The 13,454-nt window shown below is 40.6% G+C and overlaps 1 protein-coding gene across 1 annotated transcript in view; it reads right to left on the bottom strand.

Annotated features, from left to right (window-relative positions):
- Positions 1 to 4,006: 4,006 nt before the first annotated feature.
- The window catches only part of LOC148384209 (protein shisa-8), a 36,829-nt gene continuing 27,381 nt past the window's right edge, over positions 4,007 to 13,454 (bottom strand). Inside the window, exons 4-5 of the mRNA XM_088358556.1 lie at positions 9,897 to 10,013; positions 4,007 to 8,538 (exon numbers count right to left, since the gene is read on the bottom strand). Of these exons, the coding sequence (XP_088214682.1) occupies positions 8,027 to 8,538; positions 9,897 to 10,013 (629 nt within the window). The 3' untranslated portion in view covers positions 4,007 to 8,026. The remainder of the gene's footprint in view (positions 8,539 to 9,896; positions 10,014 to 13,454) is intronic.

Below are 13,454 nucleotides of genomic sequence, written 5' to 3'. Positions count from 1 at the left end.
TATTTTGCATTTCAGGGAGGCAGGGTGCAAAACGACACAAACAGTCAGCATAATATCTTTGTATGTTTGTAGCCCCCCCTAAAGTTGATGGATGATCATCTTCAGTGCAGCTTCATTAGAATGATTGCATTTAAGTATGAAGAATTGCTCAGGCGGCTCCAATCAGTGGTATGAAAACAAATAATTGGCGCTAATAGACTGGAACATTTGCAGATCCGGCAGCTGTCAGATACTCTGATGGAGGTTTAACTTGGTGGAATTGATATTCTGCAGCTTCAGGACTTAACCCTGTGGTGTTAATCCCTTGCAATTACAATGTGACTCTGTTGTTCCTGTTTTCTGAAAATGATGATTAATTATGTTATCAGGCTAAACTCCCGCATGCACTCTTGTTATTTATTTATTTTAGTTAAAATGCAGCAAATATCTTTATTTCCTTAGGCCAGTGGTTCTCAAACCTCGCACACCATGAGCCAAAAAATTACTTAAATCCCAAACATCATGACTGACTTTAAAAAGTGTACATTAAAAACATTGTTGCTAAAAAATATACAATATTTAACTCTATAACATGATGCACAGTTTGAACTTTAACACTGCACTTAAATATATATAAAAATCATATCTTTTTTCCTAAAATTGTACCTAAATACAAGTTGAATCAAAACATTTTTCTAAAATCTAGCGCGAATAAACCTAAAAGTTAAACACAACTTTGCTTAAGGAGTTGTACCGCACTTTGAGAATCTTGTCTCAAGGCCATAAAATAAACCGCAAGTAGTAGACCAAGAAAGGATGTGCACGGTCAGCAAAACGCTAGCACAGTGTGTATAGTGGAAACGCTCCCAACTGATTGATAGACTTGGGCTTGAGGTCATTCTAGGTGACTGCCCAGCAGTACAAAACGAAAGGCCTTATACCTGCAGAGTGACTGATTTACTAGAGAACTTACTGGCTTTGGTTCCAAAGAATTCATTTTAAAAAAAGCACACGCATACACCCACTAATTATAGACGTGTCCAATAATCATGGATTTCTGTAGGTTTAATTAATTTTGCGCAGTACGTCTTGGCTAAACCGATCCATCAGCTTTATGTGCTGTCAGTTGACCGGCGCTCCACTGCTGATCACTCCGCTTTAAACGCAGCTATTGATTTAGGCCTTGTCTTCCTTTTATGAAGTAATCAGGACCGCTTGTATCTTGTTTTTTTTTTTTGCTTGTTGTTTTTTTCTCTTTAACGTCTTTGTTGTTCGGGAGCGAGAGTTTTGATTTCCACAGAATGCTAAATTGTCTTTTTTATTAAAGGGAAAGTCAACCCTGAAATTTTCTTTGTAATTTTATGGAGTAACTAATCAAAACAAGGTCTTCCGATTAATTTTTCATATGTGGAATATGAAGTAAACTGGTGGAATTAATCTGTTTTTATCCATCTCAGCGGGCGGCCATTTTGCCACTTGCTGTCGCCTGAAAATGACATCACAGTTGCTAGGTCACAACCAATCACGGCTAACCAGTTTTCTCAAGCGAAGCCGCGATTGGTTGACCTGAGATCTAGCAACAGTGATGTCATTTTCAGTCGACAGCAAATGGCAAAATGGCCGTCCCCTGAGATGGATTAAAAACAAAAAAAAGTGGTGCTGATGAGAATGCATTTGGCCATTTTGTTGTTGTAGCCTTAGGAAAGGACGAATGGAGTTTAATCTTGATATAGATTGCACTTTAATAGAGTTTATGACGTGGCGAATGGTGCCGATTGACAAGTGACATCCATCTAAAAGTACTTTCAGCTCTCTCCTCATCATTTTCACACCGTCCCTCCTTTCAACTCACTGTCCGCCCTTTATGAACTGCAGTTCTTCTCACACATCTCGACTCAATCCCAGCATTCCATTTTTTTTTTTTTTTTTGTCCATATCTTACAAGTGTGTGTTGCCCATCTGCTCATGTCCTCACGTGTGCTCTGAAGCAAGAGTGGCTATCGATTGAAGACTAAAAGCAAGAAATCAAAGACACCTTTTGGTTTGGTTTTGGCAAAATACTAATGAATACAAGAGGGAATAAAACATCAGTGTGATGACGTGTGCAAATATTGTCAAAGGAAGCAAGTAGTCAGTCTCCTTTCACGAACAAGTTGGCCGACTTCTTCTGTGCTGGATGTCGCATAGTTGTGGTGATGATTAAAATTCCCTGCCCACATCACAGTGCCTCTGATCTTTTTATGAGGCGGTAACTCTTATAAAAACAGGAATAATTGCATTTTGTTGCTCCAAGGCCCCCCCTCCTACAGTTCTGAATTATAATTTACTTTTAAGTCAATGTGGTTAAAAACAAATTATAAATCTATACGTGGGTTGGGCAAACTGCGAGAAGTACGGAGAGCTAATTGCTGCTTGCTTGACATTGAACGCTCGTTGTTTGCTTATGTCAACTTTTCATCAGCAACAGGACAAAGTGGATTAACCTTCAATCTGGTTGTGCAGCAGCAGCACACTTGCATATGCCCTTTGGTTCTTCTCGCCTCTTTGGCTCTTTCTGTCGCTTTCTGTTGGTTGTGCACGTCTCTCATCTTCCCGTCCCTATGCGGCAGGAAATGTCATCCCCCTTTTCTCTCATGTCTTTTGTCTTGCTTTTATTCTTTCTGTATTATCTGGGACAGTCTCATTCATGCCATTATTCTCATTTTGACTGTTTCTTCAGAGGGTTGATACACCCCCTTACCTTCTCCCCCTCTTGTGTCCTCCTCCTCCTCCTGACTTTATGTTTTTCCCTTTTCTGGCTGTCGTTTGTTGTCAATGGCTTTGTGTGGCAGCTCCTGTCTTATCTGGCTCTGTCAGGTGCCAGTTAAAATCCATCCTTTGGAAGGATGCATAAAGGTGAGCTGGTAAAATGCCATTTCTCCCTTTTTTTATTTTTGGGTTGCACAGTGAGGAATTGTTTTGGCGGGACATACTGGCCTAGTTGGCACAGATGTATTTTTGTGTCCGCGTACAATGGAAATTAGGCATCTTCTAGCGTCTGCTGCTCACTGGCTTGAGAACATTGTGATGAAACAAAAATGAACGGTTTAAGCACTTCGGGTTCTGGCTAGATGTTCACCTGGTACTTAAGAATTCTGCAGAGATGATAAAAACATAAACAAGAATGTGAGCAATTCTGTTTCATAATGCGTCACCTGCTAATTAGCTCAGACGCAAATCAAACATGTTGTGAAGTTCCTATTGAGCATCATATGCTGTTTTGAATAATTAATGAAAGGATATTTATGTATATATTTTCTTTTTCATCTACAGTTTTGCTGAGAGCAATATTTTAGCTGACACGCCGCATTAGTCGAACTGAATAAATGCCGTAGAATCGGAAAAAGAACTCTCGGGTTGTTCAATCTGGCCATCGGATAGACCAAGAAAGATTGATCCATAATTTATGATTTGATGCTTTTTGGCTTTGAGCCCAGTGGCATGAATTTAGGACAAGCCGTTGAGGGACGTAGATGAACTCATAACAGCTGGATGGTACACAAAGGTCATGCACTCGTCAACGAATAGCTTACACTTTTGTAGTTTTCTGGATTTTGCAGTGCCAGTCCAAACTTTAACCACAATAATAAAGATATTTTACTAACTACAATAAATCGAGCAAAGCACAGACCTTGTCCAACTCCAATCATTACCTTCACAACAGTTTTAATTAGTATTGATGCAATATAAATTGAGAGTCTGCAAAAATAGTTCACTTCATTTCTAATTCAAACAAACAAAACTGTTGTCTCTGCGCATTTTATGATGTTCTCCATGTTGATGACCCAACACACTCAAGCAGTAGAAAACGTCAGAACAAATCAAGAAGCAGCGTGCCTCTTTTGTGGCGCAATACCTAAGGCTACACATAAAGAGAGAGCAGCAAGGATGAAAAAACAAAATTACATCAGCGTCTCCATCTCTTCCTGTACAAGACGCCATGAAATCGATATTATCGCAAAAATAAAGAGCAACACAAGATGACAGCTATATTTCACAAAGATTTATTCAAACAGGACACATAGGCCGACGCCATTTTGTTTTAATAGTTTGTATGCATGAAAATTCATTTAATATCCCTTTATCCCTTTTTAAAAAACAAAACAAAAAACCCTCCAAAGAAATTTGACTTGAGTTACAGTGAGTGACATCAGATTACCCAGTCTGCTTTAATATCTATAAAAAGCCCTTATATACTGTAAGCTGAGTACTCGACACATTTCACAAAGTGGTACAGCATACAGACTGTTTATACACAGTTAGTACGTACATAGCAATCAAAGGCAACCTATTGCTGCCTGGTACAATTTATCATGTAATAATGCATGATTTTATGGTAATTATTATTTTTTTTTTTTTGCAAATACAAATCTGCATCTTCCTCCCACCTTTCAACTAACGTGTTGGCAAAGCACTTTGATACAATGCAATATGTTCTCACATTAATTACATGAGGGCGTGTGGACCATACAATGTTAAAAGATCACAAGCTTCAGACATATGACATCCTCCGGTAAAGGGGGGGGGGGGTGAAGAACGTGCAGCCATGAATCTAAAATCTGGAAGCACTTCTAACTTTCATTGGTCAGATGAACATTTATATATATATACTTTTTTGTTATTGTTTCAATTCTTGAAAAAGCACAATACAAAACCAATCAAACCTACCAATCAACAAAAACAGACAGAAAATCAAAAAAAAAGAATTGAACCCTACATCTATATATTGCTAGGGAGCCCAAGTATGTCTACCAGGTCGCATTCATGGAAAACCCGCGGTAGAATACTTGCATTTGTTTCTTGTCGAGACATTTACAAATAGTCAGTTAGCTGAGTCAGCATCGCCGGACTTGAGTCATTTATTGAGAGAAATCACACACTAAGCTGATGATGATCCAAGCTGATGGTTTCAGCCTTCCACACATTTTCGGATGCATCAGTTAGGTGCTAGGTCATTTTTCTCCCTTTTCAAGGCTTTCGGTCCACAACGCTGTGGACAATACACGAAGATATCATTAGTACTGCACCTCTCTTGTGCAAGTATTTACATTGTCTCTGTCCATTACGGGCCTTTATATAACGGTCCATCCAATATTGAAGAAGAAAAAAAAAAACATGCTGCACTGCTTCTTGGATCCAAGTTGAAAATCTTTTGTCCTCATGTTGAGTTTCTTCTCCCCAAGAGCACAAAAAAAAAGTCTTAATCTGCAATTCTTGCCATCTCACACCAGAAAAAGTCTCCCTGGTGCTTTGATTCAAATTCTTTGCAGTAAACACAGAGCGGAAGGTAGGCGCTGATTCCAAGTTCACCTTGATAGAAACATGCTCAAGAGTGTGTAGCGACAACCTTTTGAATAAAGTGAAAGAACATGTCAAAGCTGGACAGAAATCCACCCATGGCCTCCGATCATATATTGCTTGTTTGCTATTCCGAGCGGGTCAGGATAGACCTCCAACAGAATCTTAAGTGACCCACTAAAAGAGCAACGGGAGAGGAACCTGCAGCATAGTGCGTTACTTATTGTGCGTGGCTGGCAAGAGCATAAGCGCAAACGACTTTGATGCACATCCAATTGACGCTTTTGTGTTCATGATCCCCATTCTCTTGATCCCTTATTACAAAAGCATGCCAGTAGCACTCCAGCAGCTTGCCCTGAACAGGTTCCAGACAGCGGTATGCTCAAGAAGCCATCACTGCTGCACAAGTAGGGCAATTATATTGCTGATTTATTCTCTCGTGTTATTTTTTTTTATCCATGCTTCTCAACCCTCTTATTTGTGTACATTCGTGGCTCCTTAATACCGAGATGTAAATTGGACTGATTGCAGTACAGGCTAGAAATGCTTGGTTAGTTTGGTCAATTGGAATGAATTTTTTTTTTTTTTTTTTTTAGAATGACATTAAATAAATATTCAAAGAAAAAATTCCTTGTTACCATTCTAGAAAATAATAATTAATTAATAATTAAATTAAATGAATTAGATAATTTAGATAGATTAATTCTAAAAAATAATAATTAATAATTAATAAAATAATTATGAATAATAAATAAATTTATATATATGTATATAATTTTTTACCCCCTCAGTTCCATGTTAGTAAATTTACTTCCCGTCTAAACTCTTGAGAGGGACCGACTGTGGAGAGCGGTGAGCTAGGTGCAGGTGACTGCTGTTAGAAGGTCAAGATGGTCATTTCTCCAAGGCTGCAAGGCAGCATAGAGAGAACAGGCGCTAAATTGTGTGTGACCCTGCTAAATGATCCAGTTCCATTAGGTCCCAGGTACTAGCATGCGCCGGCCGGGCGTACGAGATGCTCTGCGCCAGAGCGAGTGTCCTGATGGAAAATAAATGAAGGGGAATTCAATTCAGTCAGCCTGTTGTGTGCAGTTCAGTGGGGGACTGTGAAGCAAGGAGGATTAGGACAGCTTTGGTTAAAAGAGTCGTGCAGCTCCAAAGTAGTCTGCTGCCTTCATGCTAGGAAAGTACGCGTGATTTTATCATTAGCGTTGATGAAGAGGCCTCGCAAAAAGTGTTTGTTGCCCCCTAAACACAATTACGTGGCTCTGCAAAGGTGCGCGTTGTTTATATTCATGATGTTATTTAAACAGTACACTACCTCAGGGTAGGTGATAAATTGAAGGTTATACATTGTGGGTTGCGCCACATATATCAGAATTGATTATAGTGCAAAAGTCAATTGGATGTTTTTTTTTTTTTTACTGCCTCCTTTGAATTCTATGAAAGTGGAAAGAAATCACAACCCACAATGTGACGGGTGTGCTTGTTGTTTCGTTATACTGCAAATGATTGAAAAAAAACTATTTTAGGGGGATGAAATAATTTTAAGTTGGAGCAACTTTCTAATATAAATTACTGGCATTTGTTTGCTCCAAATGAATTTTCTATCTTTAAGTTGGGGGGAGTACAAGGCACAGTTAGCTCTGTAAACTCTTTTTTTTTTTGCAAATGCAGAAAAGACCATTTTCATATTAGCAAAATATTTTGTTGCATAACCCAACCAAATTTTTTTTTACTTTTTTTCCCAGCGCAATTCTGCATCTTTATTATTATTATTATTGGCCATAGTATCCTGTTATACATCTAGCATGGTCTATATTAGCGATTAAATAATTTCAATCCATATTGCATGCAATCGTTTTTGATTCAAGCAGGCATATTTTACAGCAACCAGTAAAATCATCATGCTGGTGTGAAAATATGAACTCTTTTGATGAAATGGGGGTATGAATTACCTTGATGGTTGCAATCTTTTTTCTATTGTGGAACATTTTGAACTATGTTTACCACTCGAGGGAACACAAGGGAGTTTAACTGGAATTAGAATCTTACACAACTGAGCTTTCTTATTCATGTGCACTTTCCGGGGATGAGAGAGGAATATTATGCATTTGTGCCTGCTCTGGGGGCGGGTGGATGCTTTAACGCTCCTGGCGAACCTCTGTAATTTTTGACAAGTGTGTACTTTGCGCCACTGTTGTGGTTCTCATTCTTTTATTCGCCCCTGGAATAAGGCAAAATAACCCTCAGTCCCCCTTCTCTGCTATGAATTGCCAGGCTGATCTCTCACCCTCCCTTGGGCTGGAGGGTGGTGGGAACTGACAACTTGATGGCATTGTCTCTGCTGATGGGAAGCTACAGTCTTGGGGCCAAAACACTGCCCGAGAAGACCCCGATAGGACTCAAATGGGTAGCGCTGGTGCGTGCGGGGGTAAATAGGAACTTCATTTGGGAATTCTTGCCAGTGCGTGCAATTGAGTCGAGCTGCTATGCCAACACACTGAGAGATTATTTACATCACCTTCTCGGTTCGTCTGGAAAGCACGGCCATGTTCTTATTATCAGTAATGATAATGAAAAGGCAGTAAAAAAAAAAAATCTTATCATACACGATATTTGCCTGCCTTTTCCTGCAGTTCAGTTAGGCCATGGATATAAAAGATATCAGAGCCCATCTTTTTTTTTTTTTTTTGGGATGTCTTCATGTTCAAACGGTGACCTCTGTCTTGCTGTTAGTAGGAAGTCCCTTGTGCTTGGGGTGCATGTGCGGCGAATGGCCGTAACCCAGCGGTTGGGAGAAAAGCTCCGGCAGCGTCTCGATGCTGAACTGACGTTTGTTGGAGTAGGCTTGACGCCGGCTGTTGGGTTGATGGTGCAGCGTTTGGTGATGCTGCTGCTGCTGCTGGATGGTGTGGTGGTGCTGCGGGCCTTGGAGGACCATATGTGACGCGGCCGGGCGCTGGACGTGGCTCTTGCTGGGGTCCCAGACTTTGAAAGCCGAGCCCGACGTGAGCGGGTGGGTGTTGGTTTTGGATATCTTGGGTTTCGGGATTTGGGAGGCGTTGATGGTGATGGCCAGCGGTGCGTGGAGGTCCGGCGGCGGGAGGAAAGGCTTTTCCTTTGGGTGGAAGTTGATCGGCTGGAAAGTAGGAGGAGACTGGCGGTGGGTGTAATCGACTACCATCGGGTAGCTCTTGTAGTAGTCTCTTGGTGTTGTATCTGGATTGATAGGACAGAGAGAAAATGCAAGATGATTATTTTTTTTTTGGTCTCCAGTAAGGTAGAGAATCCGGTGACTAAGATGATGAGGGAGTGTTGCACAAAACCGTAGGGAATGAAAGTAGAAACGAGTTCAGCATGTCGTGTCGGATTAGCGCCAGCTTCCCTGAGAAGAACGCGACTCTGCTGTTCGGTCATCACTACTGCAGCCCCCCTCATCTCCTGCCCCTCCCCTCCCACCCCCACTAGCCTTAAGACACCATCAACCTTGTTTTCCCCTTTTATGAATAATTTCCTTCCTCAAGAAAAACAAGCTGTTTCCAAAAACAGGCGTCATCTCAGTTTCCTTCTACTATTTTCTATATATTTTTAGACTTGTATGGAATCCTAATGATACTTTTGGGGTGTTGCATTCTAAGGTCATCTCTGGTTTAAAAGGTCTGCATAAAAGTTGCAACTGGAAATTAACAGTGACTTGTGTATGATTTTTTTCCCCCACCATTTGTAGCTGTAAAATCTCAGGAATTGATTGTTTTTATTTTTTAGCGGAATCACAAGTCATCCTCAATAATTCAAACTTGTTAGTGTGTAGTGTTTTCCTCATTTTGTTCTTTTGTCTTTTATAGGGAATCAAATAGATAGATGGTGTATTTAACAATGTATATATGATCGCACGTGAACCTCTGGAAAATTTTGCCTTAGTGTCTGTCGGACAAGCCAGAGGCTGAGTTGCAGGACTAAACATAGCCCCCCCCCCCCCAAAGCTGCTGCCCAGGCTGCTGTTACTCACCATTTATGCCTCGCTCGGGCACACGTGTGTTGCCGTGACACAAACAGTATGTAACCATTTTTTTTGTGATTTGATTATTGGAGTCGTACCTCATGTGACTTTTTTTTCCCCCTTCCCCCAACAGAATGGCAAACTGTATATCTCCTTTCACAGGCTCACATTTCTATTTAGAGAAAGGTCAGCTGTCAATAACTGTCAGCGTTCTAGTGGCTGAGCCCGAGACAGATGAGTAACGCATCCATAAATATGCGTTGATCCCAGTTCTAATCAATCCTGGACTTCCCCCGGTTTCATAATGCTAATGGACTATTAATGCAGTTCAATGTTATGCATAACTGGGTTAAAAAAAAAAAAAAGTATAGTTAGTGTAAGAAGTCTACACACCCCTGCTTAAATGCCATTTTTATTTATGATGTAAAAAAAAAAAAATCCACCATTCTCATAATTTAATTCTTAAGCCGCTTATCTCATGTCCACAATACTGTATGTCTGCATTAACGGAATTACACTTCTGAATAAAAATGCTTCGTCCATCAGATTATTTAAAATACTGAGTGGGAATACTTACCTACACCCTTGAGTGAAGAATACTTATTGAAACCAATTCCCAGGTTGTTATGAGGGTGAGACAAGGCCATGGCTGGGCCCAGAGGAGACAGGGCTGCATTATTCAAATGGTTATGGTCTAAAAGGAAAAAGAGAGATGTCTGCATGACAATTTTGCTACAAATGGAGAAATAATCACATGCACCATTGCTTTTTAGTTTTGCAAAGCGTAGTCACTGTATTCTGTTACAAGAGTCTTTTGTCAGTGTGCATGGAATGATTATCTCAATGGCCATTTGTGCGTCAGTCTCATTACATAATATTTCAGGTTGAAATAAAAAAAATACAAATAAATTGATGTCGCCTTTAGAGGTGCAAATGACCCAAAACTATGAGCATCACATCATTTTCCAATGCAATCCTGCAAGATGTGAAGTTGACATGATTAATCGGCACTTGTTCTCAGGTGGCTAATGTTGACCTTTTGAACTTTGCTGCTAATGTTAACCATGGCTGCGCTCATCAGGTGTTTTACAGCCACAGCAGGCAGCTGTTACCGGCAATAAAGCTCTCATAAAGTCCCTGCATGCTACCTGCACAGCACCAAACGCTCGGCAAACAAATGTAGGGACTATTTGGCAAACATTATGGAGCATAGAATAGCTAAAAAGCAATGGAGAGAAACCAGAAGCCAACTAAAATGAATTTAAACGCTGAACACGTGTACCTACTGTAGAAAGCTACCCGAGCTTGAAGCTTTATTTGTTTTTTTTTACCTCAAAAGAACAATTGGTATTGCCCACAATGTGCATCAGAGGGAATCCAAAATGGGGCAATGTATAGAGTGAGTGATTTGACACCAACAACGAGTGATTGAATTGGAAACGCATCTTCACTTCCCCGTGTAATTGATATGCAACGATGACACTCTGTGTGCGCCACAACTGTGTGATGTAATTTTCTGCGTGCGTAACTGCATGCGGCGGCCGCTTGTTGTCAGGCTGGTGCCACCAGCACTTCCAAAATAGACATTTATGACCCAGAAATCAAACCCACAAAAAAAGATGATCTGTGTCTGCCATAACAGATCCTTGAGTCGTTTCTTAATAAAAACACCAATGGAAGGATGAGCTTTTTTTTCTTTTGCTCTCCAAATGTCCGACATTCTTAAGCATTCTTCGAGTGAGCCAGTTGTTGAAATGATGGAGCAGACAGGGAAAGAAAGATGAACAGAATCAGAGAGGGAGTTAGCCAGAGATAGACTGCAGGGGGAGAAAAAAAAATCAACTAATTGATGGAAAGATCCTTGGCCAGACTCCAGTTTGACCACAGGGCTGTTCCTAGCCACCAGAGAGCTCCCACAGAGTGTGGCATAGCCATATATGGGTCCTTTTGACTTTTCTGGCTCGAGATCCGCCTCCTTTCTCTTTTATTTTTTATACATGTGTTGAATTATTTCACTACGACTAGTTTTTCCCGTAGTGCACTTTAGTCAAGTCAAACTAAAAGCTTAAAAAGAGGAGCTAATGATTTGACTCATTTATGAAAATCCAGAGTGAAGTTATTTGACGTATGCATGTTAGCATATAGTGGGTGGGGGTGTGTGTGTGTGTGTGTGTAGGCCAGTCGGGCTCAGCATCAAAGTAGAGGACTGCTGCAAGGGCTTCTGCCAGCTTCACTCTGACATAACTGACACACACACCGGGGGATCCAAAGATGGGACGGGTGATTGACGTGGGTGGCATCGAGATGGAAGGAGCCACCTGTGCTGTTTAATGCATTAGGAATGATAAGATCAGACCACCATGGATAAAAAGCCAAGTGGATTTTTTGTTTAAAGTAACCAAAGGAGAACTCCTGAGTTCCATAAATTTGCTAAAATTTCCCCATTGAAATCTGGAAGAGCTGTGAGTTGGAGGGCTGCGCCGCTGTGGGAGTGATCAAAGATTGCGACAATCAAACCCTTCTGTCAAGGATTAGTTCCATTTAATTGGAATTAGGCTGATGAGGGTAGCCTGGACCTAGAGTGGTTTGAGAAGCCCAGATTATAAAATGCAAACTGATGACCTAATGAGTTTGCATCATGTGTTGGGTCACTTTGCAACAACAAGGCTCCAGGCTTTCAACCTCCCGGCCAGCTTTTATGTTCCCTGCTTCCCCTGCAGGGGGTTCCCTGCGGATGCTTTGGCTTCTTTCCACAGACATGCACGTTTGGTTAATTGGACATTATTGCTTGCAGATGTTATTGTCTGTGCGAGTGAATGAAACCATGTCTGTGATCTAGCCCGGCTGTAGCTCCAACTCTGACCCACTGTGAGCTGGGAACCACTGTAGCGCCATGCAAATGATGGATGGAAGGATTAATGGCTTATTTGAATAATGAATCACACTCCCAAATGTATGCAAAATAGGATGGGGATGAATATGCATGCATTCCTTTTGCCTGATAGCATATTAAAGCTGAGAGGCAGCCGGATCTACATTGCAACCTAACAAATTACTGCTGCAAGATGGAGTCAGATGACAGCCATGAGCTACCTTCAAAGACACTTGGAAAAAAAAGGAAATAAAATCCTACCAGCAGTGTGGGTACTTTTGTCAAAAATGACTTAACTCATTCACTGCTAACCCAGTTAATATATTTGACGTCTATAACCGTCAATGGCACTGAATGAGTTAAAAAAAACAATTTAGGGAAACTCATTATCTTACCTATTCACTTGCTTATAAGGACCTCCACTTCTATTAGTATGAAAACAGCCCTAAATTGTCAATACTCAATTTTAGTTTTCCAATTCGAATGGTTTTTCCTCCATTCTTTCACTGCTAGCTTACAATTTGCAGGCTAAATGAGAGTTTGTAACCCCATTACAGAGTGCAATAACTTTGGCCGCTTGTCCAGTCAGCACTTTACGCAATCCGAAGGCCCGCTATGCCTGGACAGAAATAAAAAAAAAGTGAAAACGAGGAGAAATAAACACAAGGTAACATAAGGGTAAACAGGTGGAACGTAGCATTAACCTTTTCAATCTCGTCAATTGTTTGGGAAAGCATACAAAAAAAAAAGAAAACTGCTTTCCTTGTATTTTTTTTGCTTCTTATTCATATTTCTATTCCAAATTCCAGCACAATCATTTGCTATATTTTCAAGCGTCAGATTTAATATCTGTGCAGTGTTGTATAATCATCTCCAGCTTCTCATAACAGCTGCAGAAATTTCGAGAAGAGGGGGGGGAGCATGTTATGCAACGGGACTCAATTTGGGTCCAAAATTCATAAGCTTCATTTGCCCCAATTAATGTGCCAGGAAGTACAATAGCTTCAGATTCCCGATTAGCAAAGCGTCACATCAATCTGCAAAAAAAAGATGATGTAATCTATCGCTCTAAAATTGTATTTGCTTGTACTTTAACCTCGCCAGGACCGTTTTCCACCTTGTCTTACAAATTCCTCATGTAGACACTCGAATGTCGTTTTTACTCGTGGAACTAATGAATTGATAATAACCGATGGTGATGCATCCGAGGACTATAGCGGCGATTCCCTCCGCGCTGGTGAAGTGATGAATTATTGAGCTAAT

This window comes from Syngnathus floridae, chromosome 17, assembly GCF_059516105.1.
Source record: "Syngnathus floridae isolate MCC-2025c chromosome 17, RoL_Sflo_1.0, whole genome shotgun sequence".
NCBI lineage: Eukaryota > Metazoa > Chordata > Actinopteri > Syngnathiformes > Syngnathidae > Syngnathus > Syngnathus floridae.
This window is presented reverse-complemented; position numbering and strand designations above follow the sequence as displayed.